A 20,434-nucleotide genomic window follows, 5' to 3' on the forward strand; every position below is an offset into this window, starting at 1 on the left:
CAAAGGGAAGAAAAACGAGATACGGCGGCGAAACAGTAGTTTCTACTGCTAGATTTTTTATAACAACATTACTTACCAGTTACCATCATTTTTATTTTGGTAATTGGAAAACTTCTAATCCTAAGCATCACAAATTCATACACACTATGAATTCACATACATTTTATGGATGTAAAAAGACCAAATTTTCTACCCTATCTTATCCGGCCGAACTTAACCCGATAAAAACAAATTTATTTTTGTTCAAATGTTAGGTCTTCTTACATTTCAATATGGTATCAAATATAAGTGAACACAATATAGTATCAAATATATGACTAACAAAAGAGAAATTTGAGTGCTAGTTTTTACTCACTCATCGTGTATTAATATATATATAGAATTGACTTGACACTCGAACCGACCCTTTCTCCTGCGGGTTGGATACCCACAAATGCGGATTGTGTTGCCAACCCTAGCTTCTAATTTAAAAACCGTTATGTCAACAATGCATGTTGTTCCATCGTTTGCAATCTTAACCAACAAAAGAAAATGCCTGCTAATATCAGTAAACAGCAAAGGTGAACTGTACACGCATGGACATATAAAGGATTCATACCAGTCCCACTATTCAATATCAAACCCTATATTTAATATTTTACAAAGCAATGTTAATCGACAATCACTATACAATCTAGACTACTTGAGAACTAAAAATTTAAGGTTGCTCTAAGCATCTTCTAAAGATGAAGCCAATTGACTTTACTACGTCAGAAACTAATCATCCACTCGTGAAGGGAAGGAGTAAAAAAATGAGAAGGCAAAATTAGCCCTGAGGAAACTGATACATATCATCTTCCATACTGAAAACATCCGCAATGGACGTTGACAATGATGCTTCCTCACTCGTACCCGCAAGTTCAGCCTGCCAAAGAATCAAGCACAAAGTAATGTTAACTTGTAATAGGGAAAAGAATGATTATTTTGACAGGCAACTATTTACCTTAGCTTGACGATACTTCTCAAGCATGCGATGATATTGCTGACGAGCATCTGGAGAATCAACCATGGAAAGCACCCTCGACACAGCCTCTTTTATTTCTGCATCTACCATCTGTTTGCGGTAAGGCTTGAGAATATCTTCATCTTCACTTTCATCCAAGGCACTAGTCTCCATCTCCTGTCGGAAACCTCGTAGGCCAGCTCCTTTTCTCCGCCATCGCAGGACAACCTTGTCCAAGATTCCAACTGCCCATATCACCTTGTAATGCTTTCTAACCTGGTAACCCCTCACATGAGCCTGCCCAAATAAATTGGAATTAACTGAAAATTAGACCAGGAATAATATAGCTCTTGGAATCTATTTTTACCATCAAACTGAAAGATTAATACCTGTATCTTCACTACTTTTTGGCGCAATTCTAAGAAATCTTTGCGACCCTTCCAACCTCGGAATTTCTTCTGAATAGATAAGGCAGCAGAATTGTGATCCCGTGAGTTCCGAAAGGCAAGTTTTGACAGAGCAGAAAGCTCCGGAATGTTACCAATGCTACCTGCGTTGATACCACCAGCAGTGGCAGCAGCAGCTTCTCTTGCCCTCCGCTTTCTGAAGGAATGCGAACGAAAAGCAGATTGTATACGTGCTGCGGCCTGAGTTGCATTTCTGACAGCAGCCAAGGTATGTTTAAGTGGAGCCTGATCCTCACCGGCGGCGAGATTTTCCTTGGAGACACTACAAACAGCTAAATCTGCTTCGAGTTGTGCAGAACTTTTGGATAGCTCAGTCTCTTGCATCGTGAGGGATGACAGATGGCTTGTCAGAGCTCTCTCAGAAAGATATCCTGCCAGTCCCTTATGTCCACTGCTTGCTGCAATAGATGCAGCAGTTTTGCCTTTCGGATCTTGTGCACTTGGATCTGTCACTGCTCCAGCGGATGCACCACAAGCTATAAGTGAAGCAACCATTTTTTCTCTACACCAAATACCAAAAATTGTAACAGCTAATTTATAAAATGCTCATAATGAAACCAGACTTTCATTATTATTATTCTTGATATGGCAGATGCCAACACTTTGAAGTACAAATGATTGCCATAGAAAGAAGCATTGCAGAATTTTCTATATATTACCTTCCAAAACGTGCAGCCCAATGAAGGGCAGTCCATCCGCTAATGTCACGGAAATTTATATTCACACCACAACTGAGAATAGGGTGCAAGGCCCACTCAAAACCCAATCCAGCTACCATATGAATGATTCCCTGCTCTTTCTTCGACAAACAACAGCCTGTTACTTCATCTTTCTCCTGGGACCTGCAAGAAAGCCACAGCTGCAGCTTATCCTTAAGAAGCTCTTCGAGAAGCCAATCGACCATACCAGATGAAGTTCCACTGCCCACTAGAAGAGCCTCTATAATATGGCTCCATGAATCATCATCGGCTTTCTGTTTTACTAGATGAGTTCCAGATTCTATGTCATCATTCTTTGTAGTTGAACCAGAAAGCAGCATCTGTGCAAATCTAACGAGTAACAGCAGCTCTTCTGGACTTCTGTTGGCTTCTGTTGCCGATGAGTTACAGTAAGTGCAAATACTTGTCTTATTACGATACTCAAACTCTCTGACTTCACTGCAGGACTGCCTATTACCAGAAGTAATGCAGAGATTAACCTTTCCAGAAAGGCGAGATGGAGCTTCACAACTGATTACACCGTCCTGAATTATCTCAATGGGAACTTCAACATCACCAAACATACAAGCCCAGGCAGAATCTGAGGGATGACACAGAAAAGACCCAACAATGATGATCTGCACATAGAACATGGGGATTTAGGAAACAAATTCAAACAACATACTTTTTCCCAACGAATTAAGCCTTATATGCTCAATGCCACAAGATTGCACGGCGTTTGCTATTATTTATAAAGACTGATCAACTGCTAATTGCAAATAGGTTTCAACCATGTCAAGATTTGTATTCTAAATCTTCCTAGGAACATAGGTAAGCTACCACCAACTTATGCAAGGTTTTCATAAATGATTGAATATAGGGCACAAGAACAGTTAGCGTTAAAAATATCAGACCTTAGTAGTCTCAGTGGTATAACCCCATTCTGGGGAGACTGCCTTAATAGAAAATTTCTGCTTTTGTGAGACAGTCAAGCTTGAGTCTGCATCCAGAGATGGTCCAATTTGGCTTTGGGCAAACAATGTTGCATAGTACTCAGAATTAGCTTTTTGTGCCCCTAGCACAGAAGAATATGGAGGATATTTGACTCCACTATCACCTTCAGGTAGTGAGAAAACAGCTGATAACATGGACAGGACATCAGAGGTTTGAAGAAATTCCAAAATATATTAAAAAAATTGAAGTTAATATGGTGAAAGAAAATCATACAGTTTTCTGCGTTATTACTGTTGTTGAAGTTTAGCCAGTGACCGTCATCCTGATTGGCAATTGGTTCCTTTCTTGACAAAGAAGGTGAATTTTCCTGCTTTAAGTACTAATACATTTTAAGCATTACACAAACACATTTAAAACATCTGAGAAAACATAAATTGCAAAACCATAAATGTTATGAACCATATAATAGCAAGTTGCAAACATGTAATACTCACTTCTCCAGCTGGCATGTATATATTTTTCTGTGGCAACCTGGCTGTGGATGACGACTTGCATGATTCCAGCACCTCTGTCCATATATCCTTTTCATTTCCATCACGGTATGTATGGTCCATTAATTCATAAGACTTATCACCTTCATCTACAAAGCAAACACTATTTTGAGCACTTTCACTTTTCTCTTATCCCCATTGAAGAGTAAAAGAAGTTAAAGTACATCCAAAATACAATAACTTCATAAGTAAACTTTTGGTCACATGTAATGTATCAAGATATTAATGCTTTGTTTATATTTTCTCCCAATCACATCTAAATTCTTTTTTATAACTACCTTGGGTTCCATTATGTCCATAAAAAATTAGCCCATAATCATCTGGTCTAGAAAAAGCTGCAGATTCCTCTTGCTTACAGGTCAACCCTTGATTTTGTTGAGCATTTGAATCACCTGTAATTTCTTTCTCACTGTAGAAGGAAGCAATTTCTTTGATGCTGTCTTCATTCAAACTTAACTGCTCCTCCAATCTGCGCAACAAAGCTCGAGTAACCTCAACTTCAGTTGAAGTTCCTGAGTCTGCATATGTCCCATCCAGGTGACTCATTCCATCATTCATGATGAATACATCAGAGGTAACTTCTCCGGTGCCAGAACTAGAGTAACTCTGATTAGGTTCAGATGGATCACCAAGTACAGATGTTGACAATGGTGTCTGAGCAGAATATGAGCTAGGACTCTGGCCAAATGCAGAAGAGGAACTTGGTGACAATTGTGTGCCAGGTCCAGAGCTGGACCTTCCCTGCAACATGTGAGTGCAAATAGTAATGTGAATCAAAATAGGGCGGCACTGCCGAATTGTTATGCACATGGTTGATAATGGAACATGACCAAGATAATTGACATCCAGCATATCACATATTATTCATAAGTAGCTTTTAGTCATAAATTCACTTTAGTCCTAAAAGCTAATCAGAAAATAATGCTATTCTTACAGAAAAGTCACAGGACATGAGAAATCTTAGTAACAATAGCCATTTTCTCTTATATCAGTGTCCTTATCATTGAACTGTATTTCACTTCAGAACCAGAAAACAAGAGAGGAGAAGAGAGAGATGGATCAATAGAAATAGTAAATGTCATGTTAATTCCAATAGCAAAGAAAAGAAAAACCACCATACCAAACTTATAGAAGAAATATAACCTGCTCAGGATCTAGCATGAGCCATTTAAATAGAGGTAAATATCAATAGGACAAAGTACTATTATCATGTTTATCGAGAATCAAGTTATGAAGAGTCACCTCACTTGTTTCTCTATAATGCACAAGAACAATATGCTCATATGCCCTGCCATGAAACAACAGAATATCAGTTATTCTGAACAACTGTTACAATAACATATGCAAACACATCTCAAAGAGCAGTTATGCATATATTAGGTTCATTATTCCAGAGTTAAGAAAGTTCTTGAACATTTAGTTATCCCACAATGGTGCTGATTGGTGAAGAAATAGTTGAAATTTACTCACGGATCCAACATCCAATAGCTCCGCCTCTGGAAAGTAGGGTTCTGCTCTCCATGTGCATAGTAACAATTTAAGGCTTCGACAGTTCCAACCTAATGATGCAAATGATTATAATTAAAGATCAAAAGGCAAAGAAGTATTCCATAAATGAAAAGTTGCAAAGCACCTTAAGACGTTCGTGTGCCTCTCCGACAGTCCTTCCGTCTTTCTTCTTGCGCCAGTTATGGCCATCTCTACGAAAGAAGCGCAGGACTCTTCTGTTAAAGAGAAAAAGTGATCCACCTGTTGTGGAGAAAAATGAAACAAGATTAAATCATTTAAAAGAAACAAGATTATGAAATTGATAAAGAGAAGAAATATGTTACTGGTTGGCTGTTGCGGGGGCTCTTGTGTGAACTGGTACTTGTCATGATTCTGTAAAATGTACATCACTTCCACAGGCTTCAGCCATCTGCTTTGAGCTTCTCGAAACAAATCATCAATATTGTAATCATCACCTGACAACAAGAATAAACTCTTTATTTTTCCCTTTTCTCAACAGATTTTGGTATCCAAAATGGAACAAGTGCATCCTCCATGGCGGTCCCCACACGGAATCGAATGAAAAAGAAAAGTCAAAGCAGGAGGAGTAACTGACCGGTTGCCATGGCGGAAGTGAATCTGGAGAAGGGAAGCTAGAAGTGGAGAGAGACCATTGTTTTTGAGACTTGAAAAAGACCAAGACCCACTCACCCACCCCGCTGCTCAGTAAACCACACTTCTCTCAAAAATTAAAATAAATAAACGCCATTGCTATTCTGTCTAAAATGTTGTTTAATTAATATTTAATTTTAAAAATAAATTATTTTTAAATATTTAAAATTTATGATAAAAAATAAATTAGATAAACATTAGGCAACGTAAACTTTACTCTAAGATAAATCATACTAGACTCCTTTTTCCTAAATATGCTGCCAACTTGATGTAATAAAATAATTTCATAAAATCATTCAATCATTTATCATTATTATTATAATTAAATTAATTATTTTAGTATATTGATAAATACTAATGTGTTTATTAATCTATCTTTTTTTATGAATTAAATAAAATAATAATAATAATTTTAAAATTAACTATCGTGACAAGTATAATATACTAAAATAAAAAAATTTATGAGTTTAATTTTTTGGAATTTACCAAAAAAGAAACGGGAAGAAAGAAGTCAAAGCAGAATTTCACCAAAAATATATATGTGACTATTTACTTACCAACAATATTTCGAAGATAAATGTGTGCCACGGAAAGCTGCGTGTATTAATTAATGTGACGAAATTAGAGCGGATGCACACAAATCTCAAGATGAAATGAAAAGAATAGGTCTTGAAGGAGCACCTGGAGCATGATAAGGATATATTAATATTATTACATAACCATAATGATAAGACCTGGTCAAATGCAAGATACAAAAAGAGATTAATTAAGATGTAATTTTGGAAAGTATAATTAAGGTGTGGTAGTTGACATTTGAGTTGAGCGATATTACTCCAAAACATGCAATGATGCATCCAGCAATTACAGGAAACCCTAGCTACTTAGGACTTAGCTAGTGCGTGTCCGTGCATGATGCTAAAATGACACAAGGCACATTCATGTACATCCACATCATCCATTATAAAGGTTGTGCGTTTTGTGTGAGGGAATGATCATGAAGGATAACCGGATAAGACGCACGTGAAAAATAATGTTGATATATGAAATGGGGAGTAACATATTCATTTTGGCTTTTCAATGGATCATCAATAACTCATATTGGCATTCCTGTTTCACGTTAGCACGTACAAGAATATTCAACGAAACGAAAAATTCAAATTACAGCAACTTGCTCAAAGGTCTTAGTAAGCAAATAAGCAAATGTCATGTATAAAAAAAAAAATAAAAAAAAATCAGCGGTCAAATTATTTTTTAATGTATTGAGGGATAATCAAATGTAACTAATATTCTATATGTGCAAGGCAGGCACGAGGTAGGTGGTGGTTGTTTTTCTATTCTTATTTTGAATTTTTTTTTTTTTTTTGCTTAAATACGATTTTGTTCTCTAAAATAGGAATTAAAATTTTTTTTGTCTTTAACTTTTTTTTTGCTTACAAAATCGCCAAAGGTTTAACTTAATTTTAAAATTGTCATTCAAATCAAAATATCTATTCCCCTTCTTCCCCAAAATCAAGCAGAACCATAAACAAAAGCAGAATCAGAAACAACAACATTGAAATAATATAATAAACATTAAAAAAATAGATAATGGATCAACAAATCTGTATAATAAAACAATGGAACAATATAATCAACCAGAAGCAACAATATAAAAGAATCATAATCAGAAATCAACAACTTAATATAAGCATAAGCAAAAGTAGAATGGAATTAGAATCAATAACATAATAGAAACAGAAGTAGAAGAACAACAACAGCGACGAGTGACTGGTGAGGAGGACGAGGAGCAGCGACGACCGGCAACCGAACAAGGAGAAGAAGCAGAAACGGCGAGCGGCGCACGAGGTCCACCCTCGCGGATCTGCTGGCATCGACGTCGAGGAGTAGCGCGAGGACTGAACGACGAAGAGCAGCGGCGAGATCCAGCGACCGAACGATGACGAGCAGCGGCGGATTTTCTTCTCCACCTTTCCTTCCCCCTCTTCTTCCCTAAAACCCCCCCAACGTGATTCCCTTCCCCTGTTTTCCAGCCCTTTAACCCGTTTTCTTTTTTTTTTTAATTTAGGGGTAATTTGGTAATAAAAATTAAAATTTTGGTAAAAATAATTATTTTAAAACTAAGTTAAATCTTATAAACGATTTTGTAAACAAAAAATGGTTGGGAACAAAAAAAATTTTCAACCCTACTTTAGGGAACAAAATCGTACTTAACCATTTCTTTTTATACAAAAACAATGCTACATCACTAGTATATATTTTATTACTTAACTAGCAATAATTTATATAAAATATAATTTATATATTTTATTACTTAATTTATACTTATATTTATAGGAGTTTTATATACAATAAACATATAATTTACACTTATATTTACTAGATTTGTACATATAAATTAATATAATTTGTATTTATATTTTTTAAAATTTATAAATTTTATTTGTTAAAAATAATTTAGTATTTGTGATAGTGAAATACAAAAAATTCTCTTTAGTTATACAAATTGACCATAATATACTTTTAAGGTGCCTATTGGCAGCAAAGAGAAGCACGAAGTAATTCTAGTGTTTCCGAGCCTGCCTTTACATGCTCATATATACTAGTTGTTTCGAATTAAGAAACTGCAGAGGAATGTAAGTGTACTATTTTAGTAATTTGCATACACTTTCGTTGTATATTTTCTATTTTTTATTAAAAATACAATAAAAAAATATATACAAAAAAGTGATAGAAATATTATTTCTCTTGGGTTTATCTGGAATGAATTATGATGAAACATGTATGAATGAAGTGAGTTAAGCAAGGAAGTACGTGAAAGTATGATGAAACATGTATTGATGAATGAATGATTCCTTACTTTGATGGGAAGCGGATGCAGTAAGTAAAACAGAGGAAGCAAGTTATTCTTAGTCCAAATCAAAGTGCAATCTCCCTCCAACATATATATGCAATATGATGTACGATGCTTTCGCTATCATATTCATATTCATCACCAAACAAACTAATTTAGGATGGCTGACTGGGGCCCAGTATTTGTGTCGTTGGTGCTCTTCATTCTCCTAACACCTGGCCTGCTCTTTCAGCTGCCGGGGAGGGCAAGGTGCGTCGAGTTTGGCACCTTCCAGACAAGTGGCGCCGCCATTATCATCCACACACTCATCTACTTCGGTCTCATTTGTGTCTTCTTGCTTGCTATTAAGGTCCACTTGTACATGGGCTAGCTATATTCAACAAATTCCTCCTTTACTTTTCTTTCTCTTTTATTTTCCAATTCCAATGCTAATGTATTCATTTTTTTCTCATATCTAAATGAATTATTCACTTTTTCTTCTTTTTTTTTTTTTCTTTACACTGTTATAACTTTTTTCTCATATCTAAATGATTGTCTGTAGTTTAAAATGGAAAGGAACCTCTAATCAGCTGGCAAATGTAACAAAGGGTTTTATTATGATATAGAAAACGAAATGTGCTTAATTTAATTCAAGTACTCACATTCCAATCTACCAATAACAAGGAGACATGTAGAGTTGGAAACAATTTGTTAGTCTCCAAATTTAAATGCAATTAATTAAAAACGTGATTATGCCCAATCAACGAAAATTACTGCATCTTTTACCACTTCTCATAGGCCCAAATAAAAATGCTAAATCCATCCAAAAGAAAATCACGATTTTCTTCGAGCCATTGTTAGGTGATTTGTGAATAGAAGCGTTATAAAAACCCATTAATATCTTACTTTTAATGAATATATCTGTGTAAGATTATAATTTATATATAGAGCACTTAATAATTTTTCATTTTGTTCTGTCAAACAAAATCATGGTTTTCTTCTCTCATAACAGAGCAACTCCACAGCTTCCTCTTTCGTACACAAAGCAGAATAATAATTCAAAAATAGTAATTTGAACAACATTCGGAGAAGATGGTAATTCTTTTCCGTCGTCAACAAAGAGATCCAGGTGCAGAAATTCTCTACGAAAGCTACATCGCAGGAGCATGATGCCCTTTTGGAGTCCCTTTTTGCATAAAAAACACATAGACTGATCTAAAGTTTAAATGTCACTGTTGTTTTCAATTCCCATTTGTTATGTTAAAATACATTAACTTTCCTTGTGTTATAGGGGAATGCGGGTTTTGGGATGGGTTAGAATGGATCTGGAGTCTCCAGTGGAGGAGAGAATTATTTCAGTGGGAGCTGGAGCTTCTAAACCAACTCCATGAGGTCTTGCAGTCAGTAAAGATAACAACTGAGAGGGAGGATAGGGTGGTCTGGAAATATGATAAAACTGGTATTTTTACTACTAACTCCTTTGTGCAGGTGATGCAGGAAGCAGCTCCCCCGGAGGATATTACTAGCTATAGCTTTACTAGTGCTATTTGGAAGGGATTCGCTCCGCCAAGGGTTGAGCTATTTTCGTGGTTTGTTTTGGTTGAGAGAGTGAACACTAAAGAGAGACTATGCAAACTAGGTGTCATTGACCAGCATGATAATTTATGTGTTCTATGTTGTAAGTCTGTTGAGTCTGCTGCTCATCTTTTTATTAGCTGTGAGATCACTTGGCAGGTGTGGTGTGCATGGCTATTCGCCCTTGGCAGGATATGGACTATGCCGGGTACACTAAAACAACACTTTGAGAGCTGGACGAATGCTTCGTCTAGGAAGAATGAGCGGAGGCGGTGGCTGATTGGGTTCTTTGCTGTTATCTGGGCAGTTTGGCTAGAAAGGAATGGTAGAGTCTTCAACAATAAAGGCTCAGGGGTGATGGAAATAATAAACAGATCCTTTATGCTCTCCGACGAGTGGCTTGGTGGTGAATCTCTTGGTTGTTGATGGCAATGCCGAAGATGACTAGAGGGTGTTTACTTCTTGAGTTATTCAATGATGGGTTGTACGTTGAGTAGCCTGTTACTTATGTGTCTTATTGCTCCATCTTGTTGTGTTGAGCACTTTTTATTTCAAAAAAAACAGTTATTCAAGTTAAGTAAATTTTTATTAACAAGGCATTAATGAATTTAATTGTTTGACCAAACTAACCACATGTCAACATCTTATTTCTCACTCACTTTTTTTTAGATGAAAATTTATACGTTGTGTGAAGTTAATTGTCAAAAACGGTTAAATAATTTAATAAATTTAATTAAATTATCCTCTAATAATTCTTAACTATGAGTTTTCACCTTCTAAAAAATCATAAGAGCATCATCAACATGAAGTTTATAAGCAAATAAACTTTAGGTCTCTCTACATATCGTTAAAACAATCCGTTAGGTAATTAACAGAAGTCTAACAAAAAACAAACCAACAAACATTTTCTAAATTGCACCCTATACTAATTAATTATCATTAATTAGTGATTATTTAATTTTTATTTTTTAAAAAATACAAAATTAATTATTATTAATTGTAATTGTTTAAAATTGATAGAGTTGTTTACCATACTTTTCCTTAATACACATATTATGCCATGATGTGAAACGTAATATATTAATAATGTAATGGATAACCCCAAATTAAATGAGACCCATCCCATATGAATCCTGATGCATTGAAAGCAATATAATCGGAACATGCATGGTATAGGGAATTTTGTGGGTGTGAGATAAAGAAGGCATTGGAGGGTTTTGTATATTCGTTGCTTTGTGTGGGTGCTGCTACTTTCCTTTATTGTCATGCATCTTATTCCTTTCTTCCTTCCTTCAATAACATTGCAGCCTATTTAATAAGCATAGACCACAGTCTTGACATAGAGTGAGTTAGCATCAGATCAGACATGTCTGCAGATTGGGGTCCAGTGGTGATGGCAGTGGTGCTGTTCGTGCTGCTCAGCCCAGGGCTGCTGTTTCAGCTGCCGGCAAAGGGCAGGGTGGTTGAGTTTGGGAACATGCAGACAAGTGGCATCTCTATATTGATTCACACCATCATCTTCTTTGTCCTCATCACCATCTTCCTCATTGCCATTGGTGTCCACATCTATTCCGGATAATCATTCTATTACTTCTAACAAGTATTGTTTCATGTCTGTATTGCTTCTATTCTAACAAGACATTTTTTTTTTCTCTTTGGATTATGTTGCCTGCCAATCAATAACAAAGGTTCATATTTGACACAGCTTTAAATAAGTTTAACATTAACACCGTCTTTCAATGACAAACATCAAATTATGAGAACATGTACGAAATGAATCATCATGTATAGCAATCAGGGTCCCATATTCCCATTCCAAATTTGCTTCATCCTCTAGTACAAACCAACCCCGGTCTCTGTCAATTTCCCTCTTTCTGTGCCATATAAGAAAATGGGGTTGAAAAAAAAGGGGAAACTGAAAAGCCTATATATTTCAAATTTACAAATGTCATAAACTTATAACAGTGAGGAAAAAAAAATGATAACAGAAGAAAGAAGCTAGCAACAGCTCCAGAATTCTTAGTGTTGAATTTTGCTTTGCTATTTTGTAAAATCAAAAGAGAAGCAATATCCACAGATTTTGATAACTTAAACAAAAGGAGTTTATCCCACGATCCCTGCTTCTAATATAACTAATAAGAGGAGAAGCACAGTGATCTTCATTCATTCTTCTATTGGTTGCATTGCATGAGCAGCTCATGCACACAGAGCAGAGCATTCTAGTGCTCAACTCCATTGTTTTTAACGCTTCACAAAAGTTTCCACTCTGCACAACAAAAACAGTTATCAAAATGTGCAACACAAATACTAGAGCAAAGACTCCATAAAAACAAGTACATGTTTTCCAATTTGCTTATTTTATTTTCTTAGTTCTGAAACAAAATCTAGAGTTTAATTTTGATGGACGACCATTTAGGCTGTTAATGTGAAAAAAAGTTATTTTGATTGACGTGGCTTAATGTGATTGGATGCCGTGTATCCAAATTAAATTCTAAAAACTAATACTGGAGATAATCTAACTTTTGGTTAAATAAAACAAGACTGTATATTCCTTTTGTGCTATGTTGCAATCTAATATCCCAAGCTATCGTATCGAAAATTGAATCTCTCCAAGTTGATTGGAAAAGAGGAAGAAATAATGAAAATAGAAAGATATAAGAGGAATACCAGGAACATCCTTGCGAGGCGTTAGAAAACAAAGAAGAGAACGGCCTAGAAGGGAAAGCGTGGAAACGATGCCGGCAACGTAGAACACCATAACCAAGCCAAGAACCCAAGGCATCAGCATGAACCCTATCAAGAACGTCACCGATCCGCACAGCATCAGCGCCACCGATATCCCCAGCAAAAGCGACGCGAATCCCGCCGGCGTTATCTCTGGGGCCCTCCTATACGGCGATGCAGAGGGCGGCACAGGCACCACCGATGCCGGACCACCGTCAGGGAGGGCCAGGTGCCCTGGCAGCGGGTTCCTCAGGAGGCTGAAAACTAGGGCTGACAGCTCGCACAGAACACGGGATTGTTGATCTTGATGCTCTCTCCTCGTCATGATCCCCCTTTTTCTTTCTTTCTTCCTTCGTGAAAATTGTACAACCTGAGAAAAAGATTTAATTTTTAATTTAATTTGATGAGAACGTGGTAGCTAAAATGGGTGATTCAGGAACAGAAAGACGCTAAACGGTTTTGCGGTGTTTTGTGTGTTAACGGAAAAAGGGATTGGGGTTGGGGTTGCGTCGAAGGAATTGGTTTGCGTGAGGTTTGAGAGAAGAAGAAAATAATAATAATGAATTGCGTAGGAAGAAGGAAAGAGAAAGAGAGAAAGACAGAAAGAAAGAGAAAGAAAAAAAAGGGGATGAGATTGGTTACGTGGTGAGGTGTTTCCAAAACGGATTTGGATAGGGTGGATTGAGGACTGTGGACTGTGGAGGTGCAACGAATTTTCTGGCAACTTGTTCTCTTGTGGGCCCCCGGCCCTTTCAAGTGGGCCTCCCTTCCTTCGCTCTTATCTTTTCACATTTGACTATCACTTTCTTCTTTTTACCCTTTTCTTTTTTTGGATATATAATTGCAATTCCTTTTCTATTTTTTTTTCAATTCATGTAATAAAACCTGTCCATAAAAATAAGTACAAAAAGGTTGACCTGCAAATCAAGTATTCCAGATTTAGAGTACTCATATTTGTAAAATGTTTTTAAGATTTTCGAAAGAAAATAAAAATGTGATTATTTAGAGTGGGCAGTCTCCAATACCATTTCCGGAAATTTATTTGTATAAGTTTGGCTAAGATGATTTCATGTACATTAGGTACAGTTTTAATGCTTTAGTTTTCTATTTCCACACGATGATGGTGTATGTGGCTGATATTAATTACTCCGTCGGGAAGTTATTACAGTGTACCTTCCATGACAGCAAAGCTGGTGAACTACCAACTCTAATTAATGGCTCCTTTGGGCAATTTTCGCCATTTAAAAGGGTTTACTATGTAGAAAAATTACAAACAAAGGATCGGTTTATTATGTTCTTTTAGTTTGACCCTTGTCATTTTGTTTCACGATGATTTTTCATTCCTTTAGTTTCTATTTTCTGGAGCAAATTCAAGAGATTGATCCCCATGCATATGCATGACATTTGGCAGCTAAAAGTGGAAAAGATTATCAGGGTCAAATTTAGAAAAAACCAAAAGTGAAAATTAGTGAGTAGTGACCGCAGATAATGTTTGAAAAGCTGTATGGTGATGTTTTTGGCTCTCCATATATGTTTGAAGCTATTGTGTTCAGGGTTTAACAAAGACAAAAAGAAAAAAGAGTTGCTGAGTTGGTGTCTATTATTTGATTTCTATCAATTTATGATGATATGATATTTTTGGTAGTACATCAATAATGCAACTTCTAATTTCTTTCTCACTTTAGACCAATCGATCTCAGCCCACGATTTTGTTTATTATGTTCGATCACACCCTACAATTAATTTCATATGTCATTTGTTTTTTATATGGTTCAAATGTCACTTGTTAATCACTGTTATTGCCAGCTGCTTGATAAAAAACTGGGACCCACAAAAGTGTTTAAGTTCTTGTTTTTATATTTAATAAGTATATAGGAGTGTACATGACTATAATAATCACTTAAGAATACGGAGTTAATATTTTGAGAAAAGATAAAAATAAAAAAGTTAGTTAGTATTAATTTAAAATAAATATTTAACATCTAAAATTTTTCTAATTCAAATATGAAATAAGTAAAAGGTGGAAACTCACCTGTCTTTACATGAAATTGTTTTTGAATGGTTGACATGTGCTTTTATTTCATTTTAAAAAAATTAATTTATTTTATACAAATAATTTTTTAAAAAAAATCGGTTTGAATAGATCAAATAATTATCTTTAAAAAAATTTTCAATTCTTTCTACTTGATATTATTAAATCTCTAAATAATAAATTTAGTACATTCTTTTTTTTCATCTTTTTTTGACTAATCTTTTTTTAAATTTATCTTTTATTTTTATTTATTTAATTTTCGTCATATATATATATTTTTTTTTTGTTGAAAAAGTAAAATTTGGCATTCTGAAAAAAACAAAATTCAAGTTTTTTTCTGTATAAAAATGATGAAAAAAATTAAGAATAAAAAAATTAAAATTTATATAAAAAGAAGAAAATAAAAATAATTATTTAATCTAAATTTAAATTAATTTTTTTAATTAAATTATTTATATAAAATAAATTAATTTTTTTAAATCAAATAATAACATGTATCGGTAATCTAAAAACAACTTTATATGGAGTAGATTCAGGTGAATTTCTGCCTAAGTAAAAATATGTTTTTGTTTTGATGGGCAATGAAAAATTGAAAATGAAACCCACACGCATGATTTGAAGGAGAAGGGTAAGGTGGAGCAGTGAGCAACATGGCATGCGGTGAACCCAACTTTTGTGTTTCCCAGTCTTGAAGCATACTTCACCCGATTTTGCTTTCTTTCACAAACCTCAATATCTATCTATCTTATCATCTCTACTGACACGTTTATTAATTGCTTCATTCTTATAGCTACTGCCGCCATAGCACCTCACTTGTCCTGTTTATCATCAAAATATTCATTTCGTTATTTCTCTCGCTTTTTTTAGCTGGACCATCATCAATTTCGCCACATTACACATCTACCATTAAATAGGATTTTTTTTAAAATAAAATAAAAAATATTATTTTTCCAAATTTTATTTTTTAATTTTAATTTTTTAAATATAATTTTTTTAGGTCAAATTTATTTTAAAATTTTGAATTTTTTAAAATTAAATAATTAGTTATTCACAAATTATTATATTATATTAAGATTTTATTTAAAAAAAAAGGATAAAGTATATTTTTTGTCCTTAAAGTTTGGTAAAAATTTTAAAAATATCCCTAAGTTTTATTTTGTTTTAATTTTGTCCCAAAAGTTTTCGGTTTGCATCAAATATACCCTTGACGGGTAAATTTTAAAAAAATTTAAGATCAATCTAACAATAATGCATGAAAATTATGCTTAATTTACTTATGTTGAGGGTTGTTCTTATGAAATTGTTGTTGAATTGGTTTTAATTTTTTTTTAAAATTAGCCATTAAGGGTATATTTGATACAAATTGAAAACTTCTAAGACAAAATTGAAACAAAATAAAACTTAGGGGTATTTTTGAAATTTTTGTCAAACTTTAAGGACAAAAATAATTAAATAAAATTTTATGATTATTAAAATTTAATTTAATTATAATTTATTCTATTAGTTTAAATTATTTATTAAAAATTATTTTAATAAACAAAATTTAAATTTAATTTTTATAATAATAATAATTATTATTATTATTGTTATTATTATTACTATTATTATTATTATTATTACATTACATATATTAATACGAGTAAATATATATTCCCAAGAAATATATATGTATGCACAAAGTCTTTAATTTTATGGTTATTCATCATATCACCATTCATAATCATTATTGTCTTAGTTTCATTCATTTTTTTGGCGAAGCCATTAAAAAAAACAAAGAAAAGAAAGGAAAACGGGACTTGTATATATGCAACACCTTGACACCTAATCATGACTTAACATCACAAATCATATTCTCTCTTCCTCGAGTCTTGACCGAATCACTCTTGGAAAGAAAAAAGAAAAAGGAAAGAACCGAGAGAGAAAGGAAACGTGAGGAACTATGGAACTTTTGAACTTTCGGTTTCGATTTATTGAAAATTTCAATAAAAAATCTAATTCAAAAAAAGTATTCATATTTTTTTTTTTATTTATTGACGTTATTTTTGTTCGGTAAAAGTTGACAGTGACGTAATTTTTTTTTTTTTAGTTCGGCCAATTAAAATTCTAAGAGGTACAGACAAATTTTGACATTTTTTTTTAGTAGTTCGATCAAAAAATTTTTTTGGGGTGTCGAGTATTTTGATTTCAATCTGAAGTAGATTTCTATAAATTTTCAACGATTAAATTTGTATTGAATAAGTGATTTGATGTTGTGATTTAGTTTATGTTAAATTTTTGTGATATATTAATGTATTTATGAAGTTCATGACTTAACTGTAATGAAACCAATAGAGACCAAATTGTTTTGGTGATTTTTGGATAGGAATATTGTTGAGAATAAAGTATTAATTGGTGAGGTATGATAATCGAAAAATTAAATTTAAAAATTACGAAAGATCAGTAATCGAAAAATACTTCTCTTCATCTAACCATTTCTATACTAAATTACATGTTTACCTGTTTGTTTAAAAGTTGATTTTTTTTTCTTATGACCTGGTCCTGTGTGAAGCAACACCAGACAATTTGGGGTGATATAAGCCAACATTTGCCGTGATATAAGACCATTTTGGGTCATATACTCATAATTCATAAATCATAATATATACTGGTATTAGATGATTTAAAAAATTGCCTCATAAATATTTATTATTCATCTGACATAATACGTCGTAGCAAAAAGAATATTTTATATATTTTCTTAAAGACATTTAGTCTGTGTTTTATTTGCAATTGTAATCGCTCATTTTAATATGTATTATTTAAAAATTACATTAAAAAAATAATTATGAATTTAAGAAGCATGAATTAAATGTGTTAAAAAATTAAAATAATCTTATATTTCATATGACATTGAGTATTTAACAGATATCAAGTATTTAAAAGATAATCATAAATTACTTTAAAGTTTTTGAGAATAAATTTGAAAGTGTTCAATAGAGTAAAAAGTAAATGTAATTTTTTTGTTACTTATGATATTTTTTAGTTTGATAGGTCAATAATTAATTTGTCATAAATCTAAACTTTATTTAAAAATGCCGTCGATCAATAAATTACTGTATACACAATGCGAAATTTAAATCCTAATATCAATAAATACAGAAAAAAAAAGTCACCTCTAACTTTTGTGATATAATTTAGGATATAAGGCCCAATGAAATGTTTCAAGACGAAAACAAGGCCCAATAAAAATGTTGGGGAGATATCTTTTCATCGACTTAGGAAAGTAATCAGTTTGATGGGTTCACAAGCTAGTTAAACTTAAAACCTCACATGGCCGAAAAGGAAAACAACCCCAAAAGAATATGCAATATATATATATATATACTAAAAAATGAGGTCTGCTACATATATAAACATTTTTTGCTTACAAACTATACAAGTTGGTCCAAGTCTAAGAAAAAAGTACGCGCACCACTCCTTTAAATTGAGCGTCCAATGCACGCAACACGTTCATTATGCCGCACTCTTCCTTTTCTTCCTCAACCAAAACGCAAACCGTCAAGATTCAAGCGACATTTGAAACAAACTATGATTCTGCGAAGAGTAGAAGAAATCAAGAAGAAAATATACAAATCTCCATAAAAAATCACTAGAAAAAACGAAGAAATATTATTCAAAGTACTGTTTTACTGTTTTTCTAGGTTTTTTTTCTAGATTGTCTCTGCCATGTGCCACATCCTTAACCAGCAAAATATTAAAAGATTTCAATAAGAAATATACTGTCTCCCCCTGATATTTGGTGTATTTCTTAAATCCTTTGGGTGTATTTCTGTAATCCTTTGGGTGTATTTCTGTAATCGTTTGGTTTATTTCTGTAACCGTTTGGGTGTATTTCTGTAATCCTTTGGGTGTATTTCTATAATCATTTGGGTGTATTTCTGTAATCGTTTGGGTGTATTTCTGAAGTTCCATTATCTTTAAAACAATTTCAAAGATTGATTTCATAAACCATGAAAATCGAAAAAAAAAACATAAGGAGATCGAAGGCAAAGAGAAAACACACGAAGGAGATCGAACAAATTTGGCAAGAAACTCGAAAAAGGAAACGGAAACTTTTGAAAAATGGAAGTTATATATTCACGTGTTAATTAATTTGGATTGATTTAAAAGTCCGTTAAAGAAGCCCGTAACATAAACAGCGCATTTATGGGGTTTCGTCTACAGGCTTGTAAAGCTTGTAAGCGCAAAACACTTGTATATAGAGATTAATAAAAAAAAAAAAATATTCTTTTGAGTCTTCTCGTTTATAAGATTTTCACTTAGGAACTTCTCCCAGCCACCCTTTACAATTCTGAAAATAGAAATGGTGTATTATCTTCACATTATGTTTCTTTAAATAATTTGACAAATAATGATGAGATACGACACGCCGGCACGGTGTTATTCATAGCTAGGGCTGGCAATGGGTAAGGTAGGGTGGGGTTTAGACTCTACCCTAACCCTACCTGCGTGTTGAAAATTTTCTTAAAATTCTACCCTACTCTATCTGCAGGTTGAAAATCTCTCAACCCTAACCCTACCCGCATCCTAAAATTCTAAACCCTACCCTACCCGACTCTTCTCGTAGAAACAAAAAAAAAATCAAATAAATATAAAATTCAACCATTTTAAATTTTATACATATTAATAAAAAAAAATTTTCCTCCTCTATTAAACTTGCCACCCCTCCTCTATTAAACTTGCCACTCCTGCCTCTTCTACCAGTTGATCCTCTACCAAAAAAGTGTTGTGGATTAAAATTTTTTTGAGTCAAATGTGCTTATGAAAGGAGACTATATGAGGCTCAATTTTTCAGTTAAATCATCATGTGACAGAATTAAAGTTTCTACCTCAAATAAGGAGTACAAATCTGGTTTAAAGTTAATTATGAACAGAAACATTTGATATTCAGCATTGAAACCCTCAAGCAAAGCTTCAATGTGTTATTAAGGAGTGAGAGGACTTTCCAAAGCTGCTAAAGAATCTGCCACATTCTTGATATTGAAGACATAATCAGTTGTTGAAAGACCATGTTTCTTGATGAGATTTAGTTGAGATTTCAATTGCTTCACTTTATAATCTGTTAACTTACTAAAGTAATCTTAAATTTTCTAAGCAAATTGTAGTCCTACCATTTTATTGTTGAAGGATGTGTCCATAGAAGCTACATCCAAGAGATTAAGTTGTAATCCGCCTACTTCTATTGCTTGTAAGTAGTTGATTCTTTGTTTACTAATCTATCTTCTTCAAAGGCATAACGAATTGGAATCTTTTCAGAAAAAAAAAAATGATCTTGTATTTTTTGACCATAGATTGCTGGAATAGCTTGTTGTTGTCAAATTCTATGATTGTTCTCTCCTAACTTATCTCCAATAATACAGTTTTTGATTCAGCAATCTTGAATTCGTAATAATTTGATGAAGATCTGATTGGAAACGTTAAT

At 33.5% G+C, this 20,434-nt stretch overlaps 5 protein-coding genes across 12 annotated transcripts; 3 read left to right on the top strand and 2 right to left on the bottom strand.

Moving 5' to 3' along the window:
• Window positions 1-514: 514 nt before the first annotated feature.
• LOC107631981 (Calmodulin-binding transcription activator protein with CG-1 and Ankyrin domain) lies at window positions 515-8,721 on the bottom strand. 8 transcript variants are annotated; one of them, XM_016335592.3, is made up of 15 exons: window positions 8,670-8,721; window positions 6,370-6,493; window positions 5,757-5,859; window positions 5,485-5,616; window positions 5,286-5,401; window positions 5,123-5,211; window positions 4,895-4,940; window positions 3,931-4,393; window positions 3,596-3,741; window positions 3,375-3,480; window positions 3,062-3,285; window positions 2,109-2,785; window positions 1,372-1,951; window positions 983-1,279; window positions 515-904 (listed from the first exon to the last, which is right to left on the bottom strand). In XM_016335592.3, exons 3-15 carry the CDS (start codon window positions 5,764-5,766, stop codon window positions 806-808), a joined length of 2,985 nt encoding a protein of 994 aa, XP_016191078.1. In that variant the 5' UTR covers window positions 5,767-5,859; window positions 6,370-6,493; window positions 8,670-8,721; the 3' UTR covers window positions 515-805. The 8 variants fall into 8 exon arrangements, with proteins under 8 accessions (XP_016191078.1, XP_020975674.1, XP_016191080.1 ...); XM_021120015.2 differs by having other exon boundaries at window positions 3,596-3,780; window positions 8,670-8,720; XM_016335594.3 differs by lacking the exons at window positions 6,370-6,493; window positions 8,670-8,721 and having other exon boundaries at window positions 3,375-3,468; window positions 5,757-5,920.
• LOC107631980 (uncharacterized) lies at window positions 8,720-9,146 on the top strand. The gene has a single exon (XM_021120020.2). It carries the CDS (start codon window positions 8,824-8,826, stop codon window positions 9,031-9,033), a length of 210 nt encoding a protein of 69 aa, XP_020975679.1. The 5' UTR covers window positions 8,720-8,823; the 3' UTR covers window positions 9,034-9,146.
• A 588-nt stretch (window positions 9,147-9,734) lies between these two features.
• LOC110269552 (uncharacterized) lies at window positions 9,735-10,643 on the top strand. The gene is made up of 3 exons (XM_021117495.2): window positions 9,735-9,771; window positions 9,934-10,034; window positions 10,131-10,643. The coding sequence occupies exons 1-3, from the start codon at window positions 9,735-9,737 to the stop codon at window positions 10,641-10,643; spliced, it is 651 nt and encodes a 216-aa protein (XP_020973154.1).
• Window positions 10,644-11,570: 927 nt separating this feature from the next.
• LOC110270478 (uncharacterized) lies at window positions 11,571-11,932 on the top strand. Its single transcript, XM_021120019.2, has one exon. The coding sequence runs from the start codon at window positions 11,584-11,586 to the stop codon at window positions 11,794-11,796; it is 213 nt and encodes a 70-aa protein (XP_020975678.1). The 5' UTR covers window positions 11,571-11,583; the 3' UTR covers window positions 11,797-11,932.
• Window positions 11,933-12,003: 71 nt separating this feature from the next.
• LOC107631979 (uncharacterized) lies at window positions 12,004-13,663 on the bottom strand. The gene is made up of 2 exons (XM_016335590.3): window positions 12,885-13,663; window positions 12,004-12,483 (listed from the first exon to the last, which is right to left on the bottom strand). The coding sequence occupies exons 1-2, from the start codon at window positions 13,264-13,266 to the stop codon at window positions 12,467-12,469; spliced, it is 399 nt and encodes a 132-aa protein (XP_016191076.1). The 5' UTR covers window positions 13,267-13,663; the 3' UTR covers window positions 12,004-12,466.
• Window positions 13,664-20,434: the final 6,771 nt, after the last annotated feature.

Source organism: Arachis ipaensis, chromosome B3 (genome assembly GCF_059453495.1).
Source record: "Arachis ipaensis isolate K30076 ecotype BB chromosome B3, ASM5945349v1, whole genome shotgun sequence".
In the NCBI taxonomy this organism is placed as follows: domain Eukaryota; kingdom Viridiplantae; phylum Streptophyta; class Magnoliopsida; order Fabales; family Fabaceae; genus Arachis; species Arachis ipaensis.